The sequence below is a fragment of the Danio rerio genome, chromosome 10 (genome assembly GCF_052040795.2).
Source record: "Danio rerio strain M-AB ecotype USA chromosome 10, GRCz13ab, whole genome shotgun sequence".
Taxonomy (NCBI): Eukaryota; Metazoa; Chordata; class Actinopteri; order Cypriniformes; family Danionidae; genus Danio; species Danio rerio.
The window spans coordinates 9,375,001-9,391,898 of record NC_141030.1 but is presented as its reverse complement, the minus strand read 5'-3'; the positions used below and the strand labels follow the sequence as shown (position 1 = coordinate 9,391,898).

Here is a 16,898-nt window from a genome sequence, read left to right as displayed (position 1 = left end):
TTCTTTGATGACTAATAGTTTTTTCTTCAAGGTAAATTGAAACCCCAGGAAACACCAGTGCTTGGATGCAGCACGCAAAGGAAATGTTTCAGATGTCACTCGCTCAATGAACCCAGAACCATGTTGGCCCTCGTTTCCCCTTTTCGTATGAGTGATGGGCTGCAGCTTTGAATATGTCTTTAAAATGAGTGAGTGATGACGAGAACAAGAGGGTGTTGGGGATGCTGGGAATCCTGGGGGAAAGGAGGCATAGGTGGGTGATGAGAAACCGAAAATGCTGTATTCACCTTTGCCATGTGCATTGAAATATAAGGTTAAAGAAAGGTTAATGCCACTTTTTCGATCGAACAGTGCACCCAAAATGAAAAAAATGATTTCCATGTTAATATTTGTTTTATTGTTTAAAGGTGTAATAGCATTTCCTTCAAATTTTTAATAAAAATGCTGCTATTTAGAGCCTTTAAAAAAAGAGAGAGAATTACAATTGTTCAGGGATGCTTTTCCCAAACAATGACATAATTCATGGCTGAAATGCCATAGTGCGATGCATTGTTTAGAAAACGAATGACATAGTGACAAGTGTTTTCTAAAACCGTAGTTGCTTTGTCGCAGATTCATCGTTTGAACCATGTTGGCTATAACGTAAAATGTCCATAATGATGCTGTAAATTGGGTGGAGTAACAACTTTTTAGGCAAGGCAAGTTTATTTATATAGCACATTCCATACACAGTGGCAATTCAAAGTGCTTTACATAAACAAGAATAAAAAACACAAGAATAAGAAAATAAAACAAATAATAAAAATGATTAAAAACAAATGAAAATGTAAAAACGGGTTATAAAAGAATGAAAAAGAAAAGAAAGACACTATAGTGCGACCTGACAGATGTAGCACAGTGCTCATTTAGTAAAGGCACAGCTAAACAGATGTGTTTTCAGTCTTGATTTGAACGTGCCTAATGTTGGAGCACATCTGATCATTTCTGGTAGCTGATTCTAGCAGTGAGGTGCATAGTATCTGAAAGCAGATTCACCCTGCTTTGACTGAACTCTTGGGGCCCTATCATACACCCGGTGCAGTGTGGCGCAAGGCGTGGCGCAATAGTCTTTTGGTAGTTTAAGCTTGGCGCAAGAGTCGTTTTGAGGCGTTGCGCTTCGCTGTTTAAATAGCAAATGCATTAGCGCTCATTTTTGCGCCCATAGGCGTTCTGGTCTAAAAAGGAAGGCGTTCTGAGGCGGACGCTGGCGCGTTGCTATTTTGAGAAACTATAATAGATTTTTCATTAGACCAAAACTAACCCGGTCTAAACTCCGGCGCAGAGTTGCGCCTCGCTTACGCACTGCTTAATACGCACGAGAGAGCAATAGGCAAATATCTTTACATATGAAAAAATTTAAATATTAAGGATATATATATAGTATATAATAAGAATAGATATATGATATAAATATAAAGGATTAAAATATTACAAAACATATTATTTTCTAGCCTACATAAATATGAAAAACCACTGCTTTTATGTCTTCTTCATCTCGGGAGGCTTTTTCAGTTCATTCATAACAATTTGCTTTTGTATAATGTTATTATTATTAGCAGTATTATTTATTATATCAATATTTTTATTTGTTTTATTAAAAACAAGCTTAGATTTGCCCACCTGTCAGGTTTTAGACCATATGGGGCACAGCATGTGTTTTAGGATATAACTCAGGTTTTTTTAGCACATTTTGTTATTATTATTCATTTATTCGTTTGCTGGAAATTAGAACTGAATTTAGAAATAGTTTTGAAACGAATATTTGCTCTTAACAAACAAAAGTATTTATTTATAGACTAATTGATGTCTGTGCGTAAAGGTTTCCCTATCCAAGAGCGAAAGTGAAAGTGATCCATTATCTCTCATTCTCACACAGTAGATGCTCTGTTTAACAGTTTTCTGTTAAAAAACTGTTAACTGTTAACTGTTTGCTTGTGAAATGCTCATTTTTTCCACTTAGACTTACTTTGCGTCCTGTAAATAGCGAATGCGCTCTTGGCGCGACGCAGCTGACTCTTAAAGGGAATGGGAGATGAGATTCTAATTGGTTTATTCTTAAAACACCTATAACTCATTAAGAAAATAAACTCAACCCTTATAGAACATCCGCCACGGTGCAAGGCAGATTTCCCGTCCTTAAATTAGCAAAAACGCGTCCTGACATGCCCTGAAAGCGTTTGCGCCCTGCGTTTTGCCCTCTGCGCATGGACCGTCAAAATAGAGCCCTTGGAGTCTGTAGTTTATATGATCCAAATGATCCGAGTGATCTGTTAGGTTTGTATTCAGTGAGCATATCTGTAATGTATTGAGGTCCTAGGCCATTTGGTGATTTTATAGACAAGTAATAACACTTTAAACTCTATTCTGAATGTAACTGGGAGCCAGTGTAACGACCTGAGGACAAGTTATATATGCTCTGATTTCCTTTAGAGAAAAAAAACATATTATTTTTGTGCAAATTATTGTTTTAAACACACACATAAAAAAAATCCAATATTAGTTTTGGTAAAAACAACTCTATTTGCATATTAATTGAAATATATGTAAATGGAACATATAGGAACTATATATGTATCCTTTACAAATGTCATTGAGACCATTTCATATTCTATTAAAACAGAAAACCACTTAGCTAAAGCTAATCTCTTCTATAAATCATATAAATCATTAATAAATCATTAATAGTTAAATCTATTAACTATTATGCTTTAATAGATATAACTATTATAGATAATAACTACCCATGCTTTCCTGTAAGTTCTCTATTTAACTATTAAATCATTAATAGTTGTAATTTACAGTTGGCTATTTATTAAGAAAAGAAAATCTTCTACTTAATAATTATAATAATAATTAATATTCTTAAGTTGGATATTGTTTATTTATTTTTTTATTCCACTTTTACAGTTTGATGAAGATTTCTCAATTCATGATCGCTAAAACTGAACTGTAAAAAATACTTTAAAAGCAGATTACATGTAAGAGAGATGACTTTAATGTTTCTTTTTTTTTTTTTTTTAAATCATTCAGTTTAAATGTTGAAACATTTTAAACGAATAGGGCATAGGGTGCATAACTGGGAAAAGACAACAGCCAGGAACTATGCTTCTAACTGCAAATCCAGAGGTGTAGTTGCAAGCATACAAATTTGCGATGCAGTTTGCAAATGTTCGTTGGAACGATGAATTTGGTAAACACCAAATCAACAAACTATGTTTAAAAACGACAGATCTTGCAACTTTAGCTGGCTAACGATGTTTTTCAGAAATGCACCTCAGAACAATTAATGTTTTCATTAGTTGTTTTATGCAAAAATATATTCTGACAACATTTTTCGATTTACAGAATTAAACACTTTTTAAAAAATCATTTTAAAACAACTATTAGTCATCGTTACGTTCCCTCATTAAACAAGACCCATCATCCTAAGGCAACGTGACATAAATAAACAACAGCCAAAGTGATCCAACTGAATTTTTTATTAAAATAAAAGAATCAGCAAAACAATCCGAAATGACAAGAAATGGAAAGCTCAAAAATATAATAAGTAAATAATCAAGCAAACCTAAAGCAACTAAAGTCAAAAAGAAAGTTTAAAGGAGAACACAACAAAAAAAGCTGTCAGAAGTCGTAGTGACGTAGAGGAATGAGCGAGAGTGAGAAATCTGCTTCCTTCTGTTTTAAAAGCCTGACATCGTCAGCGCCAGTGGTGTAGTGGTTAGTGTTTCAACACATGCACTCGGGTGCTAACGTCGACCCGAGTTCGATTCACGCCTCGCTGTCCTATGCCGATCCTTCCTCTCTCTTTGCTCCCCATGCTTTCCTGTAAATTCTCTACTGTCCTATCCAATAAAGGTGAAAAACCCAGAAAAAAAGAGTCTGATATCACCAAATCAACCAATGGAAAACTGAAATGGGAAAAAGACACAATAAGATCAATTTATTAAAATAATCACAGGAAGGAGTGAACGCCACACATACCGATTATTATTATTATTTAACTATTTAATTATTATTTTATTATTATTATTATTATTATTAATATTATTAAGTAGGATATTGTTTATTTATTTATTTATTTATTTTAGAAATATCAAATTACAAATTTACACTTGTAAGCCACAACAGAAAGTTCTAACCAGCAGACTCATGTCATATACAGTACAGATACTTAATAAATAACCTACTATAAATTAAAAGAATTAATGTGTGATTTTTGTTTTCACAAGCTTTGGAGACGTATCAAATATTTCGCTTTTAATTAATAGATCACCTGAGGCTGTGTTCAAACTGACCTAAATGTTTTCAAAGTGCATTGCGAAGGCAGCGCCATTGTAAACATAAAGATCGCTAAAACTAAACTGTAAAAATAGTTTGAAAGCAAATTACACCTATGAGAGATGACTTTAATGCTTTTTTATTTTTTAATAATTCCAACTTTGAATGTTAAAATGTTCTAAATGAATAGGGCATAAGTGGGGGATAAGTGGGAATAGAACACAGCCAGGAACTTGGGAATAGAACACAGCAAGGAACTATGTTTCCAACTACAGCTCCAGGGGTGTGGTTGCAAGTGCTCAAGTTTGCGACGCAGTTTGCGAATGTTCGTTGGAGTGACAGATTTGGGAAATGGCAAATCAACAAACTATGCTTGTAACGACAAAATATGTGACCTTAGTTGGCTAACAATGGCCTTGGGAAACGCACCTCTGACTGACTAAACTGCCATTTTGTCATTCTTTTATAGTATATAACCAATCGTTTACTAGATAGTCATTATCTTTAAATAATATTTGAAGAGGGCTTAACATCAAGCAGTTATCTTGTCCAAAATGTCGTTTGTAGCTTTAAATTGCACAAGCTTGTCTTTATTTTTAGTTGGATTCCGACTGGCTGTCAGCATTTTAGCATTTATTAGCTAAGAAATAATTTGTTCTGAAAGTCATCCCAAGAATATCGTTTCTCTATAACTCTTTTGTTGTTTTTGTCATCGGAAGCATTTTTAAAACCTTATCTTTATCATTCAAGTATTTATGTTAAACATTTTATTTAAAGTTATCATGCTTGACGTGAACAGATCTTAAGACTTGGACTCTCATTATAATTTTAGTGAGAAACAGCCCACATTGGAAAGTTGTCTTGAAATTGATGAACCTCTGAAATCACCTTGAAAACCGGTTTAATTATGCCCTATTTTCCTTTTAAGCGCTTTGGAAACCTTTCCTCCAGACCTCAGACAAGTTCAGCTCGGTGTCAGGGGCCTGCGGAGCGCGACCGCTTTTTCCCCCAAAACATCAGTGTAGGGTTACGGCTGGGACATTAACCTTGAACCTGACGCGGAAGGCTCATGTCACACTTTATTGATGGAGGTTGTATGCCGGCTTGACACACCGGCTCTCCCATCGTTTCCGCCACAGCCATTGAGACGGTTTACCTTTTTTTCGTCTCGTATGTTATTGGTTGGTCTGCCCGTCTGGCCCGTGTTTTGGGTCTCCGTGAGTGATCTCAGGAAGACGTTCAAAGCGCCGCGCTGTCTGTGCGCGTTTCCCATCAGTGTCACGATGACACCCTGTGCAATCTGCCAGCCGCACCACCAAGAGAAGGGAGCCCCACATGCTCACATTCACCATCTCGCTTCGGCCATCTGAAAGCACTTAGCACACACTCTCTCTCTCTCTCTTTGTTATTCTGGACCCCAGCCATGATGTAATGATTTCTGCGAAAATGTGCTTTACTTGCATTATCACATGAGATTGTAATGCACCGGCCCGTTACTGATAAATGCTGTTTTGTTCCGTCACATTGTTTTGGTCTTAATCCACATGTTTACGCAGTCAGAATGAAAGTACACCGCTGCTTTTCAAAGCTCCCCCAGACCTCCCAGTGTTGTGGCTTTGGTATTTTCACAGCCAGTAGATGGAGACTTTGAGCTAATGGCAGTGTTGACACACATTAATGACTGTTGTGTTTTGGAAAAGCCACACCATATAGGAAAGAAATATCAAGCTAAACCATTGTGCATTAATATTTAATAATGCTTGCTCAAATGGCAACAGCAGATCAAACGCTGCTTAATTAGATGAGTCAGCCTCGGACATGGCCTGTCTGTGAGGATCCTAAATATTTATTGTGAGTCACAAATTGTCTAAACATCTGCGGAAAACATTATTATTTCTTTGGCCGGCTATCGCAAAGTGTGTTTGCTGTTGCTGTCAGGCTCGCATGTCAGCGGTTGGAAAGCTGTTGCTGAATACCGCAGTGGATAATACCTAATGAGAACTGGAAGCATTACATTGTACATCATACACAGCGATGATATCGTCGAGCTCTGAAACTCAATCTGATAGGGGGAGTCTAAACCGAGACCTCTAGAACAAGTTTTAGCGTCGATAATTTGGCGAGGCATGACTAAGAGCTCAATTTGTGGTGTGACAAAGGCTCAGAAGTTTGGAAGTGGAACCATTAAACTCACGTCCAGTGTGTTTAGCGAGGGGATCGCACAGCTGCTTAGTGTCAGGCAAACAGCTTATACGCTTTGGCTGAACTTCAAGAGCTTCGAATAAAGCTGTCGATTACTCTCTGGCATTGATTTAAGACGCCACCTTTTCAAATAGCATTGATTTTAATATTTCACGCTTTGAGATGCAATCAGAGCTACTTTTTCTGGGCTTGTCATCACAGGAGATGATGCACACACGCAGCGCGCTGGTAATTAATGTGCGAATTCCATTCAGAAAACTCACAGGCGCATGAGGTATAGACAAACCGGGCTCTGTTTTTTTCACGGTTAGGGTACAGGCCCCGCAGTGACTCACTTTAACCAAAGCCATGCTGCGCTTGTGTGTCTTGGTGGCCACATTTTTGTACCCCCAAATTGCTGTGCACAAGAGAAACCATATGTTCACTGTAAAAGTGGGCCCATTTGAACTGTGCTGTAGACTGGCCATCAGAAGAAACCATTTTAATATGCTCTCAGGGTCGACTTTAAAGAAACGCAGTTGCGTTGAACGCTCTTCATTTGGACACGGCTTTTCCCACAGGCCTCCCTGAGCGGGAGTGCAAGTTGGCATGAGCTCTTGAAGTCATAAAAATACATAATGCAATATCCGCAATGATTTTTGAAAGGAGTTCGGGGTCCTCACCAAATGCATTCCAGCAATGTTCAAACTGATACTGTGTCGAAATACGCTTCTCACGTAGTTGCCAAACGTTTTCCTGAACCTCTCCTCGTCCTTTTTTTTTTGTAGTTGTTTTCGCCATGGGCACCATCTGATTTATGTCCTGCAGGAAAACCACCTTTTTTTCGGTGAAGGGGTTAATGTGTGTATTAAATGTTATGACTTCCTCGCTGCGATCGTGACGGTGTGAATTTATGTGTTTTGTGTTGCAGGAGCAGACTCAATTAAGAAGTACTGGAGCCGGTACTACCAGGGCTCTCAGGGGGTGGTGTTTGTTTTGGACAGCGCTTCGTCGGAGGAGGATCTGGAGGTGGCGCGTACAGAGCTCCACTCGGCCCTGCAGCATCCGCAGCTCTGCACACTTCCCTTCCTCATTTTGGCTAACCACCAGGACAAACCTGCTGCCCGCTCTGTACAAGAGGTAACCTAATACTCGCTTAACACTTCCCTTCCTCACGCTGGCCAAACGCCAAAACAAACCTGCCGCCAAGTCTGTACAAGCAGTAACTTTGCACTCACTTAATACTCTCCTAATACTTCCCATCATCAAAATGCTCAAACACTAGGACAAGTCTGCTGCCCGATTGGTGCATAAGCTAACTTAAAACTCACTTTGTGTATCACATTATCATTTAGATTTTAACTACCACAATGTCATGCTGGGGTTTTCTCAAATATTAGTGATCATCATCTCATTCCAAACTTTAATAGCAGAGTCCCAAAGATTGGTAGAATTGTACCAATTTGGTTTTGTACACTGAATAGTACACTGTACACTGTACACTGTATTTGATTTTGCATTTGTTTTCCAGTTAAATAAATACAGGTTTGGAATTACATTTTGGATGAATGAATTTAGCAGAATTTACTTTCGTTCATGAACTTATTGCTTGCTTTTTTTTACTGTGGCTTTTATTATCATGCACTTACTTGTTTGCTAAAGTGAACATAAAATGAGCTGTATTCTCTCTCACTAACTGATACTTATTCAACATACATAGTTTTCCAAAAATCACCCAAAGGGGTCCAATTAATGTAGTATCTACATTGCAGAATCCACTGCAAAAGCCAGCTGACAGTCAATGATTTCGGTATGTCAGGGCCTTTTTAAACAGAACAAAAATTTTCAGTTTGACAGCTCTAAGTAAAAATATCTTTATACTGTTATACTGTGTTTCTACAGTTGAAGTCAAAATTATTAGCCCCCCTTTGATTTTATTTTTAAATATTTCCCAAATTATGTTGAACAGAGCAAAGATATTTTCACAGTATGTCTGTTAATATTTTTTCTTCAGGAGAAAGTCTTATTTGTTTTATTTTGGCTAGAATAAAAGTAGTTCTTAATTTTTTAAAGCCGTTTTAAGGTTAATATTTTTAGCCTCATTAAGCTTTATTATTTTTCGACAGTCTACAGAACAAACCATTCTTATACAATAACTTGCCTAATTACCCTTACCTGCCTAGTTAATCTAATTAACATACTTAAGCCTTTAAATGTCACTTTAAGCTGTACAGTTGTGTCTTGAAAAATATCTAGTCAAATATTATTTACTGTCATGGTGGCAAAGATAAAATCAATTAGTTATTAGAGATGGGTTATTAAAACTATTATGTTTAGAAATGTGTTGGGAAAATCTTCCCTTAGTTAAATATAAATTGTGGAAAAAAATAAACAGAGGGGACTAATAATTCTGACTTCAACTGTATATATAATTTTTTATTTATTATTATAATTTTTTAATCAGACATAACTTTTGTCCCATTTTTAATATTTAATTGAATCACTCAATAAGACAGACGTGCTGTCAGCTACTAGCAGTTTTAGCACCATGATTATTTATATATATTAAAAAACATAGCTAAGATTTCATTATGCAAAAAAAAACAAACATATTTTTGGTCAAAATCGCACAAATTTTCTTTGAGAATGTAGATATTAAACAATAACGCCAAAGGACAATGCTTCAATTGAGGTGGTGTTGCGTGGCTGCAGTTTTTTATTCTTGGAGGATATGCTTGTTGTTTGCAAACACTGACAGGCCACAAGACATTCTCCCACAGATCTGCAGCACCCAGCTTACCCACTTTCTCAGGCTTTCCTGACAATAAGTCTTTGTGTTGCTGGGAGCCCAAAAATACTGGTGGTGTGGAGAAACACTACAGCTGTTGTCCCATCTCATAAGAGTGTATTCATTTTACCGATCGCTGCATTTGAGATTCATTCAAACATCATTTCAAAAGCGAGTGGCATCAAAATTAAGACGAATTGCTGACTGCTGTTAGTAATGGCAAACAGCAGGAATGTGCGGCATGTCTCTGCTGTCACATTTCTATTTTAATGGTCCCCTTGTCACTTTTATGTTTGGAGGATTGAGTTACTCAGCCTGTGCGTCTTTTCCTGAATGATTTGGTGTCTGTGTGTTATTTGGCTGATAGAATGCGCGTTGGTTTGTGTGTCCATGTGTTAGCATGCATGCGCGCACATCTGCTCAGAGTGGAGAAATCTGTCCGCGAGCTGCAGGGTATCACCCAATGCACAGAGCGCTAATTAACTGGCCAAGAAGTGGTCCTGAGTGAGCAGTAAATATCTGCCTTTGGAGAATAACACATCCCAGTTCACTGATGTGTGTCAAAACGGGGCTTTTCAGTTGGCAGCGACGCTCGCTCTCCTTGCTGGAGATACAACTTGGGTTACACAAGATCGGACCTGACCAGCTTGTTTTCCATTAAATTGCTCTCAATCGATTTCAAACTGGATCAGATCTCTTGGACCTCCTATGGGCATTTGGTTGAAAGAAGAAAAGATCCACAGTGCAAGAAAACAGAACTGGTCAAATATTTTTTGGTCATTATAATGGATGAGATGAGGTTGCGGCCATTAATGGTTTTTATTTTTTTTTTCGAATCTGGCAAGGAATTTCTGTTTTCATTTTTAAGAAAGGATGTTATTCTGCTTTAGATTTTGCATATTGCGTGGCGGCTAGTCGGGAGAACATTTATTCATTCAATTTCCTTCTGATTAGTCTCTATTTCAGAGGGCGCCACAGCGGAATGAACCACCAATTATTCCCGCTTATGTTTTATGCAGTGGATGCCCTTACACCCATACACACTCATTCATACACACTTATATGCTATGGACAATTTAGTTTTTTCAATTCACCTATTGCGCATGTCTTTGGACTGTGGGGGAAACCAGAGCACCTGCAGGAAATCCATGCGAGCACGGGGAGACCATGCAAACACTACATAGAAATGCCAATTGGCCCAGCTAGGACTTGAACCAGTGACCTTCTTGCTGTGAGGCAACAGTGCTAACCACTGAGCCACCAAAGGAGAACAACTGAAAATTATTAGTAAATATGATAATTTTCATTGTATGCTTAATATGTGTTTTTGTATGCAGTTTTTTTTATATTTGCATAGTAAAATAATTTTATATATATATATATATATATATATATATATATATATATATATATATATATATATATATATATATATATGCCAAATAATTACTACTAATTTTATAATAATAATAATAATAAACATAATTTAATATTTTTTTAAAAACAATTTTAGCATCTTTTTCCAACTAAAATCATTTATCAAATTCTTATGGTATAATAAACTTTTTTGTTTGTGAAAATGTACCCTCATGACATCAATTTTGCCTGTTTTAATATAGATTTAAACACTCAGAACACACCACAACACATCTTAGAGACACCAGTTCAATATTCAATACTAAAATAATTTATCAACCAATCACACTTTCAATTTTACTAAATTAGAAATTCCCTACACTGTTTTTCAGTCTAGTGCCTAAACCTTTTCTTTTGATTGACGTTAGTGGGCCAAAGCTAAATAAACTATTTTATATTATTTGCCATAGTAACTTCCTAATTTAATAATATTTAAAAAATAAATAGAAAAAAAATTACAATTTATTTTACTCTACTTATAATACAATAAAACATTAACAGTCTCATTTATAACACGATAAAGTTCAATGAAGCTTTTTTTATTTACAAAAATTTTACACTCAATAGTGTGTGTCCTATAAGTGTGGTTTTAGCAACGTGCCACACAAATAAATTGTACATGTCAACATCTAAAAAAAAGTGTTTAGGGGTTTTATGATCTTTTAAAAAAGTCAAATTAATTCACATTTAATTGAAATATTTAATTTCAGTTTGCTTTTTTGTAGGTCATCAAACCAACAAACATAGGTTATGTTAAATTTGAAACCTTCACCATTATTCTTCTCTTATATCTCTTCTCAGATGGGATGGTGGGCCAAATCGAATGTTACCATGAGCCAACTTTGGCCTGCAGCATCTCTGCTACAGGATAAAATTAGACATGCAATGAAAGGAACTTCTACTGATTTCCATAAAACTTGGGGTCCTCTTCTAGTTTATTTCAAGTGAAATGTTTATAAAATCCTGAAAATATATGTACCTCTAGAAGTAATGCTTTTTCTAGTTAGTTTGGATTGATAATTGACTTCATTCTGAATATCATTCTGTATACCTGTGATATTATTGTGTGCATATCCATTTGGATGACTATGGCATTTGTGTGTTTGTTTTAGAGTTGCTGCATATTGTGTTGTAGAGAGTGTGCTTATACAGTACATGTCATCAATCATTTTATCATTATTTAGCTGTATTGATCTGTAATTGTATGATGAATCTTGCTGAGTTTGGAGAAAAGAAAAATTGTGGGGAAAAAAAGAATTGACCATATTTGGCTTTGCATTTTGCAATTTGGCGCAGTTTGTCTTGACCCAGTGTGTGACCCATTTTACATTATTCAGGAAGTGTAGATTATAGCTTTAGAACAAGGTAGACCATAAAATGCCCAGGCTGGCCAAAATTCATATCCTAACTTAACATAGATGTTGTCTTGTCTATTCTTCTATCACTACACTATACTCATCATGTGATGCCTCCAGCAGGTTAACACACAATGTCATGAAGTTCAATTGCTCTCAAACTGGTTCCTTGAACATTCCATAATGACTTTACTTAACTCAAATAACCTCCATGGTCACCACATCTCAAATTAGTAGAGCTTCTTTGGAATGTGCTGGAATAGGAGATTTACATCACTAATGTGCTGCTTGAAAATCTGCAGAAACTGAGTGATGTTATTTTGTCAATATGGTAAATATGAAATGTTTTTAGTACCTTGTTGAATTTATGCCTTAACCTATTAAGGCAGTTCTTAAAGAAAAGGTGTCTATCAAGTTGTATCTAAAAAAGTGGCCAGTAAGATGTATATAGCATTTTTTGGAGGGCTGCATTTGCTGAATATGTGGTCTATAAGTCTTTAGAGTTTTTTTTTAACACTTCAAAACTGTCTTGCTGTTAAATGTTGTCTTGAAATACAATCGTCCCTGTATACCACTTAATCTGCACATGCTAGCCTGCAGAGATATTTCAGATCGTTATTCATTTTTGCCAGATATAAATTGCTCATATCATATGGCGGTCTGCTTCACATTCAAGTTTGCATGGAAGTGGCCCTTCACGCCAGCATCAACCTGTTTTGTTTTATATTTCAGGGTGTGAACTGTGATGGATCATCTGTCTTGCCCAGGATAACCGTCTCATAATGCATTTGATTCCAATAAAGATGTCGATACTTTTAAGGGTACTAAGTAATCTTCGTTAAGGGTTTCAAACATGTTATTGCCAGGGACCCCCAGCTATGAATATCCCATTGTGCCCTTGTGAAAAATACAGGCATATTTTCATGTAGACTCATTTACACTAGTAGTAAATGTGATATTGTAAAAACAGCAGGATGCTTTCAAGTATAATTTATTAGGATTGATTTGTCTTTGCGCATGCCCCAGGTAATGTTTGATTGATCACAATGTTTCTTAGTCCAAGTTGTTTTTTGTTAGTTTAATGTATATATAATGTGTTATATGTATTTTGACTTGTATGTTTGTAATGAGGCAACAAACACATTTAAATGGGTGAACATAAGTGTTAAATAAACATTTATGCATCATGTCATGTCACATAGCTCTTGATTTTTCTGGTAACACTTTACAATAAGGCTGTTTTAGTTAATGTTATTGTGCATTTACATTACAACAATACATTTATTATACAGTTAGGGATTTCTAAGGCCCAATCCCAATTCTACGCCTTAGCCCTTCCCATTACAATTCTCTTTAGCTTGAAGGCGTAGGGCTAAGGAGAACGGGTAGATAGCCCTTAGAACAGAGATTTTTCTGGACCACACTTGAAACCAAGGCGTAAGAAAATTTCCCAGAAAACACCAGCCAAAACGGCAGTATAGCTGCATCCGGAAGTGAGAAGATGCACAAATGAGTATTTTTGCTATCTATAATCTATAATAATAACTCCCATATAGTAGACTCACAATATTTTGTCCCTCGATGACACTCGAATCCCCTGTCAGAAAGGGCTAGTGGCTGTGAATAAGCTTTTTACAGTGCCTGCTTTGTGTGTTTGCATAGATAAAAATGGCCACTGTGTAAATGCGCAGTATAGTTACAAGCTTACTGTCACATTAGATTGTAATAATAACATAATATATGCCTCCAGTGATTTCCTGAAGATAAATACCAAAAAATAACACAACTGGAATCAATACAGAAGTCGCGATGGTCTGATCTCATATGAAGCAAGAGATCACGGTGACATATGATAGTGCTATATTCTATAGGGGTGTCCTGTTTCAAGAGGTAAATTTTGAAGCCCTTCCCCTTCACACTCTGTTTTAAGGGCCAAGGAGAAGGGGTAGGGGTACAAAATAGAACTGGGATTGGGCCTTAGTGTTACAATAGGAGATTTTTTTTTACAATGAAACCCGAATGAAACAGAATAAAGTGACTGCTACAGCTAATGTTAACAAGCATGAATTTGGAATGTTAGTAATGCATTAGTAAATGTTAAACTATGATTAATAAATGCTGTACAAGTAATATCTTAATTAGTTCATGTTAGTAAATATATGAACTAAAGAAACCTTGTAAAGTGTGTCCATTTTTTTTAGTGCGAGAGTGCCATTAAACTTTAAAAACCCATCTGTTTATGTGGTGGTTTTAAATACATTCAAACCACACCAAAGTAACTGACATGAACTGTTGGAGCGTCAGAGCAGAGCTCATTGATATTCATGATCCTTCCAAATATGTCAAAACTAATCATTGTCATATTAAGGCAAGTCCCTACCTTTCTAAAAATGTTTGCACTTACTGTACCTTAGCATACCTTCTATTTACATATTAGAGAACAGGGTAACATATTGTATCAATACATTCTATGGCATCTTAGTATTTAGTGAGTTGAAGTTATTATATTTAACAGCATAAACATTTTTAATGATTAATAATCCAAAGCAGGTATGAGCAGGTATTTTAAGTTGTATACAAATACAACTAGAAAAAGGATTGACTGATTGATTGATTTTCAAAAACAAATGAACGTTTTGTATTCATGCATGTTGTATTATTTTTTTATTTCCATTTATATTAGTCAATTAAGAGTGCACTGAATCTAGGTGTAGTGTGGTTGTTTGCCAGAAGTTGACTTGTTACATGACCTGATTTACTTCTTCTGAATATCAAGTATCAATCCGAGCATCTTTTTTCTTAATTAAGAGTTTATAGACTGGTTGCAGGACGATTAGGTAGTTTTCGATTAGGTAGACAATTAGGTAGGGCCCTATCACACACCTGGCGCAAAAAGGCGCAACACATTTAGCACGATTTGTTGCTATTTTTAGACAAGCACAACCCTAATTTTCATGTTTTGCGCCACGTTGGTTAAGCTGCAAATCATTTGCACCCCTTTGTGGACTCATGGGTGTTCTGGTCTAAAAAGGAGGTGTGTTAAGGCACATTGTTGGCACGTTGCTATTTTGAGGAACTGGAATAGACTGAGCAATAGGCCAGCTAAAATTTGGTCTAAAGTCCAGCTCAGAGCGAGTTAGTTATGTGCCTGTGTGAGTCCAAAACACATACACATTGCTGAATACACACAGGATTTACAGCAATACACAAATATCTTTACATATGAAAAAAAAGTAAAGGATTAAAATGATACAAAAACTGTTATTTTCTACATAAACATAAAACAAGGGGCTTTTTTAGTTTATTTATGACAATTTGCTTATGTATAATGTCATTATTGTTTGCAGTATTATTTATTATATGCATATTTAAATGAGTTTTTATTAAAATTAGTTTAGATTTGTCCACTTGCTAGGTTTTCGAGACAGATGCATCCCCATATGGGGCTTAAGAATAGGACGTGTGTTTGGATATAATTCAGTTGTTTGACCACACTTCATTATTATTGCTCATTTTAAATCTTTGCGCCTAACAAATGAAATTAAATATGTAGATTTATGTCTTTAGTGGAGTGTGTACAACAACATTTCCTTATCCACGAAAGTAAAGGAGTAAAGTGTAAAAGTAAAGTAAAGATGCCACATGGAGGAGGCTCGTTCTTTTTTCTCGCTCTGCAGACGGTCTGTTAAATTGTTTTTTTTTTTGCTAGTAAAACTTTCAGTTTTTCACTTACACAGTCTGCCATGTAAAATGCAAATGTGCCATGGTGCAACACAATTAACTATTTAAGGGAATTGGAGGTAAGACTTGGTTTGATGCACGTTATGTTCAAAATACACCCATAACTTATTAAGAGGAAAAGCACAACCCTATTAGACCATGCGTTAGAGCACAAAGTGTATTTTTCACCCTTAAAATAGCAAAAGTGGATTTGAACATGGTCTTAGTGCTTTTGCACCATGCGCTTTAGACTTTGCGCCTAGATCAGTTAAAATAGAGATCCTAAGGTTTTGAAAAAGAGACATTTATTCATGCATGACTTAAAGTCATAATGTTTTAAGAGAAAATGAAAAACTAAATTAGGATATTATTTAAAATAGCTTAAAATGGTTAGTCATGTTTATCCAAGTTGTACTGAACTCAACTAGTGACTGATTAGTGACTACACAATGACTAGTCCAACTTGGGAATATTTTTGTTCAGCTTATAAAGACTCAGCTCGGGGCTCTCGACAGTGTTTTGATTGGACTAGAGTAAAAAGAGACTGGTCAAAAAGAGTAAAAAGTCTTTATTACGAAATATGATGCAGGAGTAAAGGGTTGTGATTTGTATGCCTGTAAATGAGAATTTCAAAAGAACCCAATTGGTTTGACTACTAGATTTATGGTGTTTTCTTCTTGCCTTTGTGAAGATGAGACAGAAGTAAATTTAGGACCTGTTGAGATGTTTAAATGTGGGAATAATACAAGTGGTTAAAATGTGGCAGCGGGGACCTATTGTACTGAAACTGAATAAACCAACGCACAACTCAAACCATCTCAACAACCATATGAAAAATAATGCTTAATTCTCTGCTTCTTGTGTGTGAAATTGTGCCAAGTTAACCAAAGGCTGCAATTAAGGTTGCTTAAGGAGACAGATGTAACAAGAAGCTAAAGCCAATTTTGATGAAATTTGAGTAGAATTTCTTTCCTTACAGTTCTGGAAATCAGTAAGCATATCATTGGACTGTTGAAACTCCAAAGCCAAACTGAGAGGGAGAAGTTGTGGAAAAATTAATGAAGAGCTAAAAGAGTAAAGCCAGTTATGCAGTTAGTACCATTCAGCTAGTCCATTAACAA

General features: G+C 36.0%; 2 protein-coding genes across 9 annotated transcripts in view; both read left to right on the top strand.

Annotated features, from left to right (window-relative positions):
• tctn1 (tectonic family member 1) overlaps positions 1-16,898 on the top strand; it is an 845,382-nt gene that overhangs the window by 186,426 nt on the left and 642,058 nt on the right. The window lies entirely within an intron of this gene.
• Positions 1-16,898, top strand: part of arl15b (ARF like GTPase 15b) — an 80,101-nt gene that overhangs the window by 44,926 nt on the left and 18,277 nt on the right. For 6 of the 8 annotated variants that reach the window (XM_087270162.1, XM_087270161.1, XM_087270166.1 and 3 more), the window contains one exon: positions 7,430-7,638. In XM_087270162.1, the coding sequence (XP_087126288.1) occupies positions 7,430-7,638 (209 nt within the window). Of the gene's footprint in view, positions 1-31; positions 750-7,429; positions 7,639-16,898 lie in introns of those variants that run through there. The other 2 variants (XM_087270168.1, XM_087270167.1) reach the window with 1 other exon arrangement.